Source organism: Plecotus auritus, assembly GCF_963455305.1.
Source record: "Plecotus auritus genome assembly, chromosome: 8".
In the NCBI taxonomy this organism is placed as follows: Eukaryota; Metazoa; Chordata; class Mammalia; order Chiroptera; family Vespertilionidae; genus Plecotus; species Plecotus auritus.
Genome location: NC_137782.1, coordinates 52262453 through 52278476, shown reverse-complemented (window position 1 = coordinate 52278476; position 16024 = coordinate 52262453). Strand labels below are relative to the sequence as shown.

Here is a 16024-nt window from a genome sequence, read left to right as displayed (position 1 = left end):
TGTCGAGGGCATGTACCTGGGTTGCAGGCCTGATTCTGGCTGGGGTCTGGGTGTGTGCGAGGAGGCAACCCATTCTTTCTCACATTGATGTTTCTCTCTCCTCCCTCGCCCCCTCTCAAAAAAAGAAAAAAATAGTGTTTTGAATTTCTTCAGATATATACTGAGAAGTGGAATCCCAGGTCATAAGGCAGTTCCATATTTAATTTTTTGAGGAAACTCCATGCTGTTTGTAATTTCTTAGAGAGGATGCTACTGAACACTAGGCTAATGGTGGTAGTATTTATAATTAAAACAAACTTTCATTGAGTTTGTTACATTAGCTAAAGAAATATAACTTTAGAAATCAGATATATGGGAGTTAAAATATAGACACACTCACTGCTTTCCACGTCATTTATTCCAAACTTGAAGATCAAAGGGAAACAAATTGAGACCCTTGACTTAGGCCTTTTTTCCTTTTCAGGTATAGGCATAGGAGAGGATCGGCTCTGGGTTGCACGATTTCCACCAAGCACATTTAACAATTATCCAAGTTAGAATAACCAGACATTGTCTCCCCTGGCCTTGAAAAAGTGGGGAAAACCTGAGCTTGGCTTAGTTTGTGTATTTGTATCTCACATAATGGGTGAAGGTGAGGACCTACAACTCGGGACCTTTGTACCATTTAGAGTCCCTCAGAGCCCTTATTTTCAATTAGTAGGGAAAATGAAAGTGTTCTGGGGAGCAGGAGCGGGAGGGTCGTATACAAATTAATGAACAAGAACATTCCCTGGCACAGAGTTCAACAGCAGAGGGCACACTACCCACTGTCAATGGCCCGCAGCAGGCGGCAAGGAGGGGCAAAGTGTAAGGATCTCTGGGACTTGTAGTTCGTCCGTTTCCGCCGGGCACCTCCGTCCCTTCACTGGCACTACAAATCCCAGGGTGCATCGCACGCCTCTCCTCAAGCCTCTCCCTCGGCACAGGGACCTCCCGGGAAACTGCCCCTGCCCCTGCCCCGCCCGCGTACGCACGCGTCAGGTTTGTTTACTCTGAAGCCCCGCCTCCCTGCGTTCCCTAACTCTCCCCACTGCTCCCAGGAATGCCGTCATGCTAGTGATGCATATTCATGAGGCTCACGTGGAGCGCCCGCCCTGCCCAACTCCCGCCTTCCCGCTCCAGGCGCGTGATTAATATTCAATGAGCCTAGCTTTGCGGCTGGTTAACCGGCGGGAGGTGGGGGAGAGGGCGGAGCCTGCGCGCGGGAGCCCGCGAGCCGGGTGGGGAGGGCGTGTGTGTGTGTGGGGGGGGCGGTGGCGGCGAGGCGGGCGCGCGGGATGGAACACCGAGACACCGACGGAATGCTCCGAATTGCCACATAATCCCCTGGAACGGCCGCGCCGATCGCCATTGGCTTCTCCCTTCTCCCCGCGCCGCCGTCTCCCACCTTCGCCTCCCCGCCTCCCTCTCCGCCCGCTGCCTCCCGGGCTGGGGGGGAAGCGCGAAGACCCACTGCAATGGAGCCCGCCGCCGCGGCTACGGCGCAGCGACTGCCAGAGACAAGCAGAGAGGACCGGGCTTCGGCTGCGGTGGCGGCGTCAGCGGCGGCGGCAGCGGCAGCTCTGGAGGCGGGCGGGGGCGGCCGAAGCCCGGAGCCCGCACCGACCCGGGCGGCCCCGAGCGGCGGGGCGCGGGAGGAGGCCCCCGGCGAGGCGCAGCCCGGGCCGTTGCCGGGCAGAGCGGGAGGCACGGGTCGCCGGAGGCGGCGCGGCGCGCCCCAGCCCAACGCTGGCGGGGCTGCTCCAGGGTCCGGGGCCGGCAGCGGCGCCAACTCCCTCCTGCTAAGGAGAGGGCGGCTGAAGAGAAATCTGTCCGCGACCGCCGCCGCCTCGTCGTCCTCGTCCTCATCGTTGTCGTCTTCGGCCGCCGCCGCCTCGCACTCCTCCGGAGCCGCCGGCCTCTCCGCCTCCTGCTCGGCCTCGGCGTCGCTGTGCACCCGGAGCCTGGACAGGAAGACGCTGCTCCTGAAGCACCGGCAGATGCTGCAGCTGCAGCCATCGGACCGGGACTGGGTGAGGCAGCAGCTCCAGCGGGGCTGCGTGCATGTCTTCGACCGCCACTCGGCCTCGACCTACCTGCGCCCCGTGCTCTGCACGCTGGACACCACGGCTGGTGAGGTGGCCGCCCGCCTGCTGCAGGTGGGCCACAAAGGCGGCGGCGTGGTAAAGGTGCTGGGCAAGGGACCCCCCGACGTCGGCCCCCGGAACGAGCTTGCTGAGCCGGGGGACCTGGGGCCACCCCCGGGGAAGAGCGGGCTGGCTGCCGTCGGGGCCCCGCCGCGCGCGCCTCCTGCCGACCTGCCGCTGCCCCGCGGTCCGAGGGGGTGGACGCACTGCACCTCCCGTGTCAGCCCCGCGCTCTCGGATTCCAGCCCCGGCGAGACCGGCACCCCGCGGCCCTTGGACGGCGCGATCTCGGGCCCGGTCTCCGACACGGAGAGCTTCAGCCTGAGCCCCAGCGCTGAGAGCGTGTCTGACCGGCTGGACCCCTACAGCAGCGGCGGCGGCTCCTCGTCCTCGTCCGAGGAGCTCGAGGCCGACCTGGCCCCAACCCCAGCGGGAGCTCCGGGCCAGTCCTGCCCGCCGGACCGCTCTGCACACACCCGACCCGGAGCGGATGCCCGGCCGCCTTCCCCGATGGCCTCCCCGCCTCTGTTGCAGCCAAAAGCCCCAAGAGCTGTCGACGGCCTTGATGGGGCCACCTGCGATCCTCCTAGGGAGGAAAAGGCGGCAGCAGCTGTGGCCTCTGGCCTCCCCCAGTCGATCCCGGGTGGGACCGGGGCGATCGCTGAGAAGACGCCTCCACTGCCCACCCTTTACGTGCAGTTCCACGGAGAGACCACCCGGCGCCTGGAGGCGGACGAGAAGCCATTGCAGATCCAAAACGACTACCTCTTTCAACTGGGATTTGGGGAGTTGTGGAGGGTGCAGGAGGAAGGCATGGACTCGGAGATTGGCTGCCTCATTCGCTTCTATGCAGGTAAGGAAACCACCTGCACTTGGACGTGTGGGGTGTCAACACTTCCAGGTCCCGAAAAAGGAGTCAAGTCGGTGTCTGTTGGCCAGACCCCAGAGTAAAAGCTGGTTCTCAGCGCTCTTTGTTATTTCTTTACAGCTTTCACGGTGGTAATCTGTGTAATACTCAGTTGAGCAATTGTTCAGTGCGCGGGTTTGGCCAATCTTGAGGGCTCAGAGGTTGGGAAGCCCTGTGGAGGTGATGGCAGAGCCACCAGGAAGTACTGCAAGCAGAGACTCCTGAAAGAGGCGGTAGTACATTTAACAATGAACCTGTTGGGTTTTGTGACAGTTTGGGATTTCAAGTAAACTATCACGTGCACTTAATACCGATAGAGGAAAATGGCCAACAGATATGCTCTAATACACTCTCTCTACATTGACTGTCCGCTGTTGGCCATTTTAGGCGTCATAGACTCCCCAAGAGCTCCTTACTTGTCAGCTGGTGCACATTCAGCTCTCTGCCGTGTTTATATGCCCACTTAGTCCTCCTTAGAAACTTCACAGATGGGATCCTTTCAGTGATACTTTTCCCCAGTGCTTTTATGCTTTATTACCATTTCCTCTGCAAGTTTGATTCTTTCATCAAAAACTATTTTGTCTACTTATTTCCTTCATTTCTTACTTACAGCCTTTATAGCCAGAACTGACCATTGCAGTGTGATTTGCAATTGAGATTAGAGTAAGACTTGAAGTGGTTAGTATCTCTAAAATCCTCATTCTTTTTTCAGTCCTAGGTTAAATTCTTAAAAATATTCTTTACGTATTCCAGCTTTATTGAGATATAATTGACATATCAAATTCTTGACTAAGGGTGACTAATATTTCTCCTTTGGTTAAAGTCTTGACCAGTAATAAATTAGGGAGCTGTAGATCCTGGTTGTTATATTTGAGCTTTATAAGTTGTTTGCATCCTTTGTTCTCCTTCTGGTTTGAAGAATTAATTATGTTCTTAGTGATAAGGAATTTTAAAAAGTTAGCATAAAGTATTAAATCAGGAGAGTTAAATCTTCCCCAACTTTATTATTCTAGGTTGTGGAAAAATAATCATACTTGTAACTAATCTGTAGCCGTTTGTGTTATTTAATTATTTCTGGTCCAACTTGTGGCAGTTCAGTCAGTTTGAATGAAGAAAGAAATCTTTCCACTCCCACATTGAAATATGCACGACCAGTAGCATTCCTGTTGAGACGTTCCTCTGAGTTTCATTGAAGTTTTTCTGTAATTTAAGTGGATTTCTGATAGATTTTTGCCTTATGAAGAAAACCATGTCACAATATAATAGTATTTGCTGTTTCTGAACATAAAATCCCAACTGGATGACGTACCTTGAAAGTTTATGTGGCCTGGAAAATAGGTGGCTTTATTTTTTATGTAGGAGTGACAGTTACATCCTTTTCTCCTGTAGCTCATCTACTTTGTAAAATTACAAAAGCATTAAATGGTACTCACACTTATCACGAGAATACTTTATTAACCTGAGAGTGATAGATACCCATATAAACAAACATTTATATGGAATATATTAAACAGTATCGAACATATTTTATATGGGAAGAGCTCTGCTCTTTTGTTTTCCTCATGATTAGATATGTTGGTCATGATAAATGTTAATGGGAAGTTTTTGGGTGTCATGGTCATGAAATTTAAATCTTGGATTTCCCCTAGATTGTCTCTTCAGGTGTGTCTAAAATACTCTTAAGTGAATGATACACGATATTTTTTTAACATCTAAGTATAAAAGTGACAAGTTATCTTTCTGGTTAATTTTTGTTGTCTTTTTGTTTTGTTCATGAAAAGCAGTAATTGTCACTTCATTCTGAACTTACTTTATTTCTGTATACACACCATAAATACATATATACTTCTCTGTATACGCTCATAAAAATAACTAATAGGGAGCCACACACAGTATCCAAACTGTTCTAGAATATGAAGCCAGTGTACAGGTGTCTAGAAGGAAGATGCTTGGTTGTTATAAAGATGTCTAATTGCCTTTTTAATATACAAAGTTACCTTATTTACATTAATATTCCAAACACCATTCGCTAAAGAACAAAATTTAGCAAAAATGAATCCACTTGAACTTTTGCAGGAAGTTCATAAACAGAAGAGCCTTGTTATTAGGTGGTCTCACTTATTATGTATGGGAACATTGTCAGGACTTCACATGCAGCAAGTTTGCACCAAGCAGGAGGAGATTCCTAGAAATTACTCCTGTGTTGCAGTGGAATGTAGGACACCCAACTGGCAAGTGTTACATTTTGGTAGTAATTCTTTTCCTTAGGAAGGAGAGAATTAGTGTTTGTTTTAGATGACACCCTCTAAGAGGGTGTTGTACGCCACATTTGCTTTTATAATTTAACATGTAACTTACTCTTGAATTTATTGCTGAATATCTTTTGGTTTATACTTGTATTTGGAATTAAGGATAGAGTTGGAAGTTATCTTTGAAGCTTTTAGAATATCTTCCTGTATTTAAATTGAGCATATTGTCTGCTGTCTATCTAGTTTGTTTAATCAGCGTGTTTTTTGAGAAGTTCTAGTTTGGCCAAGAACTTCCATTCTCTTGAGGGTCACCGTTCAATTAAATTTTAGTATTTATTATCCCACTCAAGTTAGTTTTAAAAGGCTTTGAAAGCCATTTGTGGTTGCTTTGAATATTTAAATATTTATTTGGATAAAGTGAAATGGAAGTCCTTAAGGAACTAGAAGGTATTGGACAAAAAGTACCCATTACTAGGTTGTTAATGAAAAGTTGTTTTGAAAATTGTTATTGCTCCTACCAAGCAATCATTTTTTTGTTGTTGATTTAAAATATGAAAAAATTTAAATGACTTTCTCTGAAGTTACTTGTCTTAATTATGGTAAGTATGTTAACATTTAATTTCCATTTAAAATCAGCTGTCTTAAATTTTGCCTTAGAGTAATTTTAGGTTAAAAAAATGCAAGAATTTAGGTTTCTCAACGTAAGTTATGGACTTCAGAACACTCACGAGCTTGTGTTTTGGAGTCTGAGTCATTGATGAAGTGCATGCAGTATTAAACTATATATTTTTATGGTTTTTACTTTCTACCACCTTTTAGACTTTAGTAGTCTAGCTATTTCAGTTCAAATTTTAATAATAGGAAAGGATGTTGACAGAATGGAGAACACATCCACTGTGCCTAGTGAATCTTGGACAAGGTATTTTTATGTGTGACTTCTTAGCATTGCTGAGAACGATCTCCTTACCCCTCTCATATATCTTCTCTTTTTCTCTTCTGGGAATGATCAAACCTTACATGGTTTCCTACATGCAAACCAAGAAGGGGTGGTTCAGCATTAAGCTGTAATATTGACAAGCAGTCTCTTATTACTATAATTACAGCAGTATTGAGTAACGTGGTATGAACATGTGACACCAGTGTGTGCCTGAACAGTCCTTTTAATTTTAAGAACAAAAGGTTTAACTTTGTTTTTTATATTTGTTTTATATTTGTTGTTTTTATGTAAAGTGCATGATATCTTTTCTTTTGTAACTGGTTTGATGACATGTATTAACATGTTGGGTTTTATTTTCTTCAAAAATCTTAAAGGGCTTTCACATAAATTATCTCATTTGTCCTTTCAAAAACATTATCAGGGAGGAGTCTGTGTCAATCTTTTCAGATGGAGAAACTGAAGCACAGAGAGGTTCCACTCTCGCTTGTGGTTTTTCAGTCCTTGGCAGAGCTGAGAATAGATTAGTTTGGATATTCTGTTTTGCAATTCATATCTCTTTCCATGAATCGATGCTGAATTTCATTTACACTTGAATTTTCACTTGGTTAAAAGCATTCAGAAAATATGCTATTTTTGTTGGTAATGAGGTGATATTGTCCTCTAGTCCAAAGTGGTGTTCATTGTGAAATGTGGAGGGTTCTATTTTTGTCATGCTGTCTTTAAAAACATAAAGAACCAAGACTGGCAAATAAGTAGACAGGATAGAAAGAGAAATGTTCTAAAATAAGTATCCTAGTTGCAAATAGTCATACTTGCATTTAAGGTGATATGAAATAAAGTTTACCTAACAATTCTCTATTTTCTTATTCATGCATGCCTCATTTTTTAGACTATAAATCTTCATTGGGCATAGAGCAGTAGTTGGCAAACTCATTAGTCAACAGAGCCAAATATCAACAGTACAACGATTGAAATTTCTTTTGAGAGCCAAATTTTTTAAACTTAAACTTCTTCTAACGCCACTTCTTCAAAATAGACTCGCCCAGGCCATGGTATTTTGTGGAAGAGCCACATTCAAGGGGCCAAAGAGCTGCATGTGGCTCGCAAGCCGCAGTTTGCCGACCACTGGTATAGAGGATTAACACTTCATCTAAAAAGTGGATAACTTGAGGCTAGGTGTGTGACAATACAGTTCCTTTAAATCATAGCTGTACTTATAAAGTTTTGAAAAAAAATCTATCATGAAAGGTTTGCTTAAATCTTCTATTTTAAAATAGAGTTATTTGTACTTTAGTGATCAGTACTGCTTTATTGGTATTACTATGCTGTTGTACAGTTTTTATAATTTATATGTTATATAGAGGTAGAGCGTTAGCTGTTGTCCCTGAATTTCATAGTTATTCCTAAAATGGGGCATCTTTTGTGCTCATTGAAATAATTGTAGGGAGAGGAGATGTGTGTAAATGAGTTTGTAAAGTTTCTGTATTGAAAGTTGTATCTTTTTGTTGCTATAAGATAGTTAAATCAACCTCCTTAAGTGATTGGTTATTCAAAGTTTATTATTTTTAAAGTGTAAGATGTTTTGTTGTTTTTTATTCTATTTCTCTTTAGAACCCTGAATTTGATTTATTGATAACATAACATTCATTGACATCGTATATGATCCAAGCCTAGCATAATACTTGGCATTTTAGTTTAAACATTTGTTGAATTGAATTTGTGGAATTTTGTTCAGCAGCTGGTGGTGCGTGCCCTGATTTTTCAGCCTTCCATGCTGTTTGGGTCACCAGGGAAGTGTTAAACACACATACACACAGAGGCATTTCTCTAGTGGCAAGAGATTTTAGATGTGCCACATACTATTAATATCTTCTATTTCACGTGAGTGAAGCTCTATGTGGATTTTGAGACAGCAGTTCTCAAAGCTTTCTTAGGGTTAACAGGTGTTCCACCCTTCCACCCCCTTTTCAAAGGCATATCTTACTTCAACTTTGAGATGAATTTAATGAGGCATCTGTCAAATGAGGCATCTTAGATTTAATGATTTTGTTGTGTGCCAGGGTTGAACACAGTTCAGTCTCTCTGGACGAGAGAAGGGTTTAATTGTACTGTGAAAGTCGAGAGATCCTGAAGCACTCAATAGAAACGCTTTTCCTTTACAGACGCCTGACATTTTGAAAAAGAGAAAGAGATGTTATCAAAATGTCCAAAACAGTCTGGGAAAATGAAGCCTTTAGAAAAATAAATCCCACCTCTGAAAGCTACTCCACCCCTTTAATCCCAGGCATCTGATACAACACTGGTAATGAGGGGTTTTGAATCTAGCCTCATGTTCCTGTGCTTCTAGGGCAAACCCTTTTCTATACTTACCTTTGGTTTTCTAAAGATAGCATAATTAAAACAAAACCAAAAAACTGACCATGTGGATTCTTTAGACATACAAGGTATTTATAATCTAAGTCTGTGTGACTGCTTGTGTTTGGGTTTGTATGAAACTTCAACTCTAGGCTTTGGAAAATTTTGATAAATTGAAACTCAGGAATCTGAGAAGAATAGACTTTAATGATACTTCCATTAAGGAACATTCAGATATTTGGTTAACTATGAAATAGCAGCTCTTTCAAGTAGTGTGATACTGTACTTCAGAATTAAGCATAGTGATAGTTACTGGATTACTCAAGTGTTATTACACTTCGATTTAGAGATGGGATGATTTTCTTATATATTACTAGAGGCCTGGTGCACGAAATTCGTGCACGGGGGGTGTGTGTGTGTGTCCCTCAGCCCAGCCTGCACCTTCTCCAGTCTGGGACTCCTCAAGGGATGTCCGACTGCCTCGGGCCTAAACGGGCAGTCGGACATCCCTCTCACAATCCGGGACTGCTGTCTCCCAACTGCTCGCCTGCCTACCTTCCTGATTGCCCCTAACCGCTTCTGCCTGCCAGCCTGATCACCCCCTAACCACTACCCTGACAGCATGATTGATGCCTAACTGCTCCCCTGCCAGCCTGTTTTCCCCTAACTGCCCTCCCCTGCAGGCCTGGTCCCCCCTAACTGCCCTCCCTGCAGGCCTGGTCCCTCCCAACTGCTCTCCCATGCAGGCCTGGGTCCCCCCCAACTGCCCTTCCCTTCAGGCCTGGTCACCCCCAACTTCCCTCCTCTGATGGCCTGGTCACCCCTAACTGCCCTCCCCTGCAGGCTTGATCACCCCCAACTGCCCTCCCTTGCAGGCCTGGTCCCTTCCAACTGCCCTCCCCTGCTGGCCTGATCACCCACAACTGCCCTCCCTGCTGGCCATCTTGTGGCAGCCATCTGTGTCCACATGGGGGCAGTCATCTTTGACCACATGGGGGCAGACATCTTGTGTGTTAGAGTGACGGTCAATTTGCATATTACTCTCTTAATAGATAGGATGTCTACATACAGGCTGGGGCAAAAGCAGGTTTACAGTTGTGAGTATGCCAAACACAGAGTTTATTCTTGTTTTATTGTTTATTAATTATTGTATTAATTTCATACAAACAACTGTAAACCTACTTTTGCCCCATCCTATGTAATATATATGCCTGGTATATCTTTCAGTATGTTAAATGAAACAAAGCACAGTCATCCCATAATGCCACATTCATGTCGAAATAATTGTTTTCCTGTTGTATTTTTACATTTGAGATTTCCTTAATGCATTGTAAAATGCCTTTAATGATAAAGTGTGTTGTTGAGTTATAAGTCCAGTGGCCTTTGAATTTGGAACCTAGAAGTACTTTTGGAAGTGGGTTCATATACTCTATTTGTGTAGGGTGTACATATTTTATTTTATTTTTTGTAAATGTCTATACTTTACCAAAAAACAAAAGTTCAGATTTTGTGTCATATGCTTTTCCAAATGAAGTTTATAAAAGTAAATTAGTCTTATTTCTAGTTATGTGAAAGCATTCAGTTGAAGACTGAATAAAATTTTATATACGGAGTTTATTGGGAAAAAACCTGTGTCGTTCAAAGGTCAATTGTAATATGGTTTTGGACCATTTTAATAATGAGTGAAAAATCTAATTAGAAATTTTAAGTTTTTAGTTAGTTGATTTTTCTTTTTTTTCCTCTCCATTCTTTTCAAGAAGGAAGAATTTTGCATTTGTTGCTATTTCTACTGACTCATACAACTGATGAAGAGCAGTTAGAGAATGAGTCTTTTCCTATATCTGCCTCTCATAATAGTATGTTAGAATGTTTGGGCTCTCTTTTCAAATGTGAGGCATGTTTTTAAATACAGCAAAAGAAAATATGATCTGTAGTCGTTTTCATTGGCTATTTAATAATTATCTGGATTTTACAATCAGTGCACTTCTAAGACATGGTTCAAAGAACAAAATTTTATGTACAGAACCAGTTTTTTACCTTTATTGTCTATTATGACAAATACATAGTATATTCCTAAGGAATTCTGTCTTTGTCCCCATCCTGTATTTTGAGAGCTTGCCTTGCTGTATCTTAGTGCTTGAATAAGTGCTACATTATGGTTCTTGAGTTTGGCTGCTGTTTGCCAGGGTCAGGTGTTCTTTTCCAAAACAACGTTGGGGAAGAATTTGTACCGTTTTATCTCACATGGAGAGAAAATGGTCTGTCATTTAAAAAAACTAGCCTGAGAGTTGGGAGACGTGGTATGACTTTGGGCATTTATTTTAACCCAGCCTTGGGCAAACTACGGCCCGCGGGCCGGATCCGGCTGTTCTATCCGGTTCTCTTGCTCTCCCCTCCGCTCCTTTACTTTGAATTTATATTAGTTCACACAAACACTCCATCCATGCTTTTGTTCCGGCCCTCCAGTCCAGTTTAAGAACCCATTGTGGCCCTCGAGTCAAAAAGTTTGCCCACCCCTGTTTTACCCTATCATAGGCTTTGCTTTTCTCCTCAGTAAAATGTTGAGCTTGAAGTAGAAGGAATCTAAGATCTCTGCCAACTTGAAACATTCTGGGGCTCCATTAGATAGCCTACTCTTCAAATTAGAACAGCGATTTTCAACCTTTTTCATATCATGGCACATATAAACTAATTATTAAGATTCGACAACACACCAAAAATATATTCATTGTCTATATGACAAAAATTAAAAAATGTATAATTTGATTCATCACACTGGGTGGCTATTGTTGTGTTGGCTGTTGTCATTTTTTTATTTGACAATCTAAGGGAAAAGAGGTCATTGCCCCTGCCTAAATAGGTATTACATGTTTTGAAAATTCTTACAGCATACTGGTTGAAAATCTCTAATTAAGAAGGACTAAAAGTTGTGGTTTCTGAAGTTCTGTAATATCTGCCCATGGGTTTAAGAGAGTACAACCTGCCTTTTCTCAGGAGAAAGGTTGCCAACCAAAGCAGACCACCTTTTTGGTGTGAATTAGACTGACAGAACAGATAATGTTTGATTCACCCTCTCCCTGCCAACCCTTAGTCTTAAAAGTAGACTTTTGCATGGTAGAGGTGAACTTAAAAAAATGCATTCTTTTAAAAGTTAAAGTAAGAAACTTTTTTTTTCTTTTTTTTTTCTTTAATAAATCTTTATTGTTCAGATTATTTCAATTGTTCCTCTTTTTCCCCCCCCAATAGCTCCCCTCCACCCGGTTCCCACCCCACCCTCTGCCCTTACCTCCCCACCACTATCCTCATCCATAGGTGTACGATTTTTGTCCAGTCTCTTTCCGCACCCCCATACCCCTTTCCCCCCAAGAATTGTCAGTCCACTCCCCTTCTATGCCCCTGATTCTATTATATTCACCAGTTTATTCTGTTCATCAGATTTTTTATTCACTTGATTTTTAGATTCACCTGTTGATAGACATGTATTTGTTGTTCATAATTTTTATCTTTACCTTTTTCTTCTTCTTCCTCTTCTTAAAGAATACCTTTCAGCATTTCATATAATACTGGTTTGGTGATGATGAACTCCTTTAGCTTTTTCTTATCTATGAAGCTCTTTATCTGACCTTCAATTCTGAATAATAGCTTTGCTGGGTAGAGTAATCTTGGTTGTAGGTTCTTGCTATTCATCACTTTGAATATTTCTTGCCACTCCCGTCTGGCCTGCATAGTTTCTGTTGAGAAATCAGCTGACAATCGTATGAGTGCTCCCTTGTAGGTAATGAACTGTTTTTCTCTTGCTGCTTTTAATATTCTCTCTTTGTCTTTTGCTCTTGGCATCTTAATTATGATGTGTCTTGGTGTGGTCTTCTTTGGATTCCTTTTGTTTGGGGTTCTCTGTGCTTCCTGGACTTGTCAGTCTATTTCTTTCACCAGGTGGGGGAAGTTTTCGGTCATTATTTCTTCAAATAGGTTTTCAGTATCTTGCTCTCTCTCTTCTTCTGGCACCCCCATAATTCTGATGTTGGTACGCTTGAGGTTATCCCAGAGGCTCCTTACACTATCTTCAAATTTTTGGATTCTTTTTTCTTTTGCTTTTCCAGTTGAGTGTTTTTTGCTTCTTTGTATTTCAAATCTTGGACTTGATTCTTGTGATCCTCTAGTCTGCTGTTAGGTCTCTGTATAATATTTTTCATTTTAGTCAGTGTATGTTTAATTTCTAGTTGGTCTTTTTTCATATCCTCGAGGGTCTCGCTAAATTTATCGGCCTTTTCTAGGAAATTCTTGAAAAACCTTATAACCGTGGTTTTGAACTCTATATCCAGTAGTTTGCTTTCCTCCATTTCTTTCATTTATGATCTGTTTCTTTGTCTCTGCATTTTCGCTGCTTCCCTGAGTTGGTACAGTAGCTTTGTGTGGTAGGTGTCCTATATGGCCCAGTGGGCCAGCCTCCCCCAGTTACCTGAGGTGGACACTTTTGGTGCCCCCCTTTGTGGACTGTGTGCACAGCCTTGTTGTAGTTAAGTCTTGATTGTTGTTGGTATCACTGGGAGGAATTGACCTCCAGGCCAATTGGCTGTGTGGATCAGCTGTGTCTACGCTGGGAGAACTTCCGTGCTGGAGACACCCTTATGAGACAAGACTTGCAAAATTGCAAAAGCCTCTGTGCTCAGCTTGGATGGGGCGGAGTCTCAGGGTGGAGCAGGCAGCCTTGGCTTCCCATCAGCCCTGCCCTATGATGCCCCTGAGTCTCAGTGTCCCTCAGTAATCGCTGCAAGCACCTCTGAGAGAAAGCCGCCCTCGAGTTTCGCCCGCTGTCAGACAGTCCAGTTTCTCCCCGAATGAGTCTGGATTCCCAGAAACTTGCCCGGAACTGGAGTTCAGCGTAGTCGGGAGCTTCCGTCTCCCTCCCGCTTTATTTATTTATTTTTTTTCTTATTTTTTTTTAATTGTTTGAAGTATTACAAATAGTAGTACATATGTCTCCTTTTTTTTTTTTTCCCCATTGACCTTCCCCAGGCCTCCCCTTCTCCCCAGTACATGCCTTTACCTGCCCCCCCCCCAGTGTTTTTTATCCATTGGTTATGCTTATATGCATGCGTACAAGTCCTTCAGTTGATCTCTTACAGCCCCTCCCCCCACCCGCAACCTCCTATGCCTTCCCGCTGTAGTTTGACAGTCTGTTCAATGCTTCTTTGCCTCTGTATCTATTTTTTTCCCCATTTCATTCCTTTAAAAAATCTTGCCTCTGCAGACTAAAAATAAACATATAATAACAAAAAATGTTTGAGTCCCAATTTCCATGTCCAACAGTTCTGAGTCTCCGTTTCAATGTCAAACAGTTCCTTAAGTGTACATGTCAGCAATGATACCAGGATGGTGGGCACATGGTGGCAATGCAGGTCCGCCCTTCTCTGGTTTGGTCCTAGGCAACTTGCTGCATCGCAACTGCTAGCGTGGCAAGGCGTCGTCAGCGTCTTCCATCTCTGGACTGTTTCTCCTCTTGTCTTCGTGGTTGGAGCAGACCTGTGAATTCCTCTCTGTTGCAGGAATCCACATGGTCTTGGAGTTGTTTTCTGAAAATATACAAACATATTCTCGACCAAAAGTTAATAAAGCGATCTTTTCTATATAATTGATTTGGGATCCTTTTTATTTATGCCCAAACGATTTTCCTTTGTCTTATTTAGACACCATGTGTGTTTTTCATGGGTGTCTTGCTGTTAGCATTACAAATGAAAACTAATTTTGTAAAGTAAAAGTTTTCTAGATGTAATTTACTTATAGGATATTTTTCCTTACATGATATTACCCTTCTATCCCCCCTTTTTTGATTAATGGAGGCTTTTGTAACTTTTATAATGCAGTCTTGATGACTTTAAATTTTAATTTTTTGACAAAAATATGACTGTTTTAGTTTCATTGCATGTTCAGGAATTTTACCATGAGATGAACTACAATAGAAATTTTAGTTACCACATTAGGAACAGCTTTTTGTCCAGTACAATTAAATTTTCTTGAATATTCACTTATTTCAATTAGCCTATTTACATTAATCTGAAAACTTGATTATTATTTTACTGTCAAATTTAATACTCTACCAACAATCTTAGTTTACTCTGTAAATATTAGTGGAAAGGATTATTTGCATTCTTGAGTAGGCCCTGAGCATTCCCATACCATACTCAATGGGAATAGATCCTTCTATTCCTGAGAATTCCATGGTATGTTCTTCCATCTGTTTATGTCTTCCTCTATCTCTTTTTTCAGTGTCATGTAGTTTTCCACGTATAGGTCTTTACCTCCTTAGTTAAGTTTATTCCTAGGTATCTTAATTTTTTTGGTGCGATGGTAAATGGGATTGCTTTTTTAGTCTCTCTTTCTGTAAGATCATTATTGGTATATAGAAATGCCATAGATTTCTTGGCATTAATTTTGTATCCTACTACATTGCCGAATTCATTTATTAAGTCTAGTAATTTTTTGATGGAGTCTTTAGGGTTTTCTATGTACAATATCGTGTCATCTGCGAATAAGGACAGTTTTACTTCTTCTTTTCCAATTTGGATGCCTTTTATTTCTTCTTTTTGTCTGATCGCAATGGCTAGTACTTCCAGCACTATATTAAACAGGAGTGGTGAGAGTGGACATCCCTGTCTTGTTCCTGTTCTTAGGGGAAATGGTTTTAGTTTTTGCCCATTGAGTATGATGTTGGCTGTGGGTTTGTCATATATGGCTTTTATTATGTTGAGGTATGATCCTTCTATTCCCACCTTGCTGAGAGTTTTTATCAAGAAAGGGTGTTGGATTTTGTCAAATGCTTTTTCTGCATCAATTGATATGACTATGTGGTTTTTATCTCTCAATTTGTTTATGTGATGTATCACGTTTATTGATTTGCGAATATTGTACCATCCTTGCATCCCCGGGATAAATCCTACTTGGTCATGGTGTATGATCTTTCTGATGTACTGCTGGATTCGATTTGCTAGAATTTTGTTGAGGATTTTGGCATCTATATTCATGAGGGATATTGGCCTGTAATTCTCTTTCATTGTGTTATCTTTATCTGGTTTTGGTATTAGGGTGATACTGGCTTCATAGAAGGAGCTTGGAAGTGTTCCTTCCTCTTGAATTTTCTGAAATAGTCTGAGGAGGTTAGGTTTTAGTTCTTCCTTGAATGTTTGGTAAAATTCCCCTGTGAAGCCGTCTGGCCCTGGGCTTTTGTTTGCTGGGAGCTTTTTGATGACTGCTTCAATTTCTTCCATAGTTATCGGCCTATTGAGATTTTTGGAATCTTCCTGAGTGAGTTTTGGAAGGTTGTATTTTTCTAGGAATGTGTCCATTTCCTCCAGGTTGTGTAGTTAGTTAGAATAGAGTTGTTCATAGTATTTTTTAACAATCCTTCGTATTT

General features: G+C 42.4%; 1 protein-coding gene across 1 annotated transcript in view; it reads left to right on the top strand.

The window, feature by feature from the left end:
- The first annotated feature begins 1288 nt into the window (after window positions 1-1288).
- The window catches only part of PHLPP1 (PH domain and leucine rich repeat protein phosphatase 1), a 206556-nt gene continuing 191820 nt past the window's right edge, over window positions 1289-16024 (top strand). The window contains exon 1 of the mRNA XM_080685114.1: window positions 1289-3018. Within this exon, the coding sequence (XP_080541240.1) occupies window positions 1497-3018 (1522 nt within the window). The 5' untranslated portion in view covers window positions 1289-1496. The remainder of the gene's footprint in view (window positions 3019-16024) is intronic.